The sequence below is a fragment of the Meleagris gallopavo genome, unplaced genomic scaffold (genome assembly GCF_000146605.3).
Source record: "Meleagris gallopavo isolate NT-WF06-2002-E0010 breed Aviagen turkey brand Nicholas breeding stock unplaced genomic scaffold, Turkey_5.1 ChrUn_random_7180001890336, whole genome shotgun sequence".
In the NCBI taxonomy this organism is placed as follows: Eukaryota; Metazoa; Chordata; class Aves; order Galliformes; family Phasianidae; genus Meleagris; species Meleagris gallopavo.
Genome location: NW_011154052.1, coordinates 1 through 468, shown reverse-complemented (window position 1 = coordinate 468; position 468 = coordinate 1). Strand labels below are relative to the sequence as shown.

The following is a 468-nucleotide window of genomic DNA, read 5'->3' as shown; positions in this document are numbered from 1 at the left end:
CGGCACAGCCCGGCTTTGATGAGCGATTTGGCGACCCAGCGCGCGGCGTAGGCGGCCGACCGATCCACCTTGGTGTAATCCTTGCCAGAAAAAGCCCCTCCGCCGTGAGCCCCCCAGCCCCCGTACGTGTCCACGATGATCTTCCGTCCCGTCAGCCCGGCGTCGCCCTGCGGAGGACGTCGGCGTCACCGCGGCTGTGCCGCGGGGCCCCGGGGACTCGGGGACGGTCGCCGTACCTGGGGGCCGCCGATGACGAAGCGGCCGCTGGGCTGCAGGTGATAAATGGTGTCTTCGTCCAGGTACTTGCAGGGAACCACGGCTTTGATCACCTTCTCCTTCAGGGCGTCTCGCATCTCGTCCAGGCAAACCTCCTCGTCGTGCTGCACCGAGATGACGATGGTGTGCACGCGGATGGGGATGACGGCACCGCGGTCCTGCATGTACTGCACCGTCACCTGGGGGGGGGGG

The 468-nt window shown here is 67.5% G+C and overlaps 1 protein-coding gene across 1 annotated transcript; it reads right to left on the bottom strand.

Annotated features, from left to right (window-relative positions):
- Window positions 1-6: 6 nt before the first annotated feature.
- LOC104916409 (S-adenosylmethionine synthase) lies at window positions 7-462 on the bottom strand (the record flags this gene model as incomplete). Its single annotated transcript, XM_010727452.2, has 2 exons — window positions 237-462; window positions 7-167 (listed from the first exon to the last, which is right to left on the bottom strand). Coding segments are annotated over exons 1-2 (365 nt in total), but the record flags the coding sequence as incomplete, so codon positions are not given.
- Window positions 463-468: the final 6 nt, after the last annotated feature.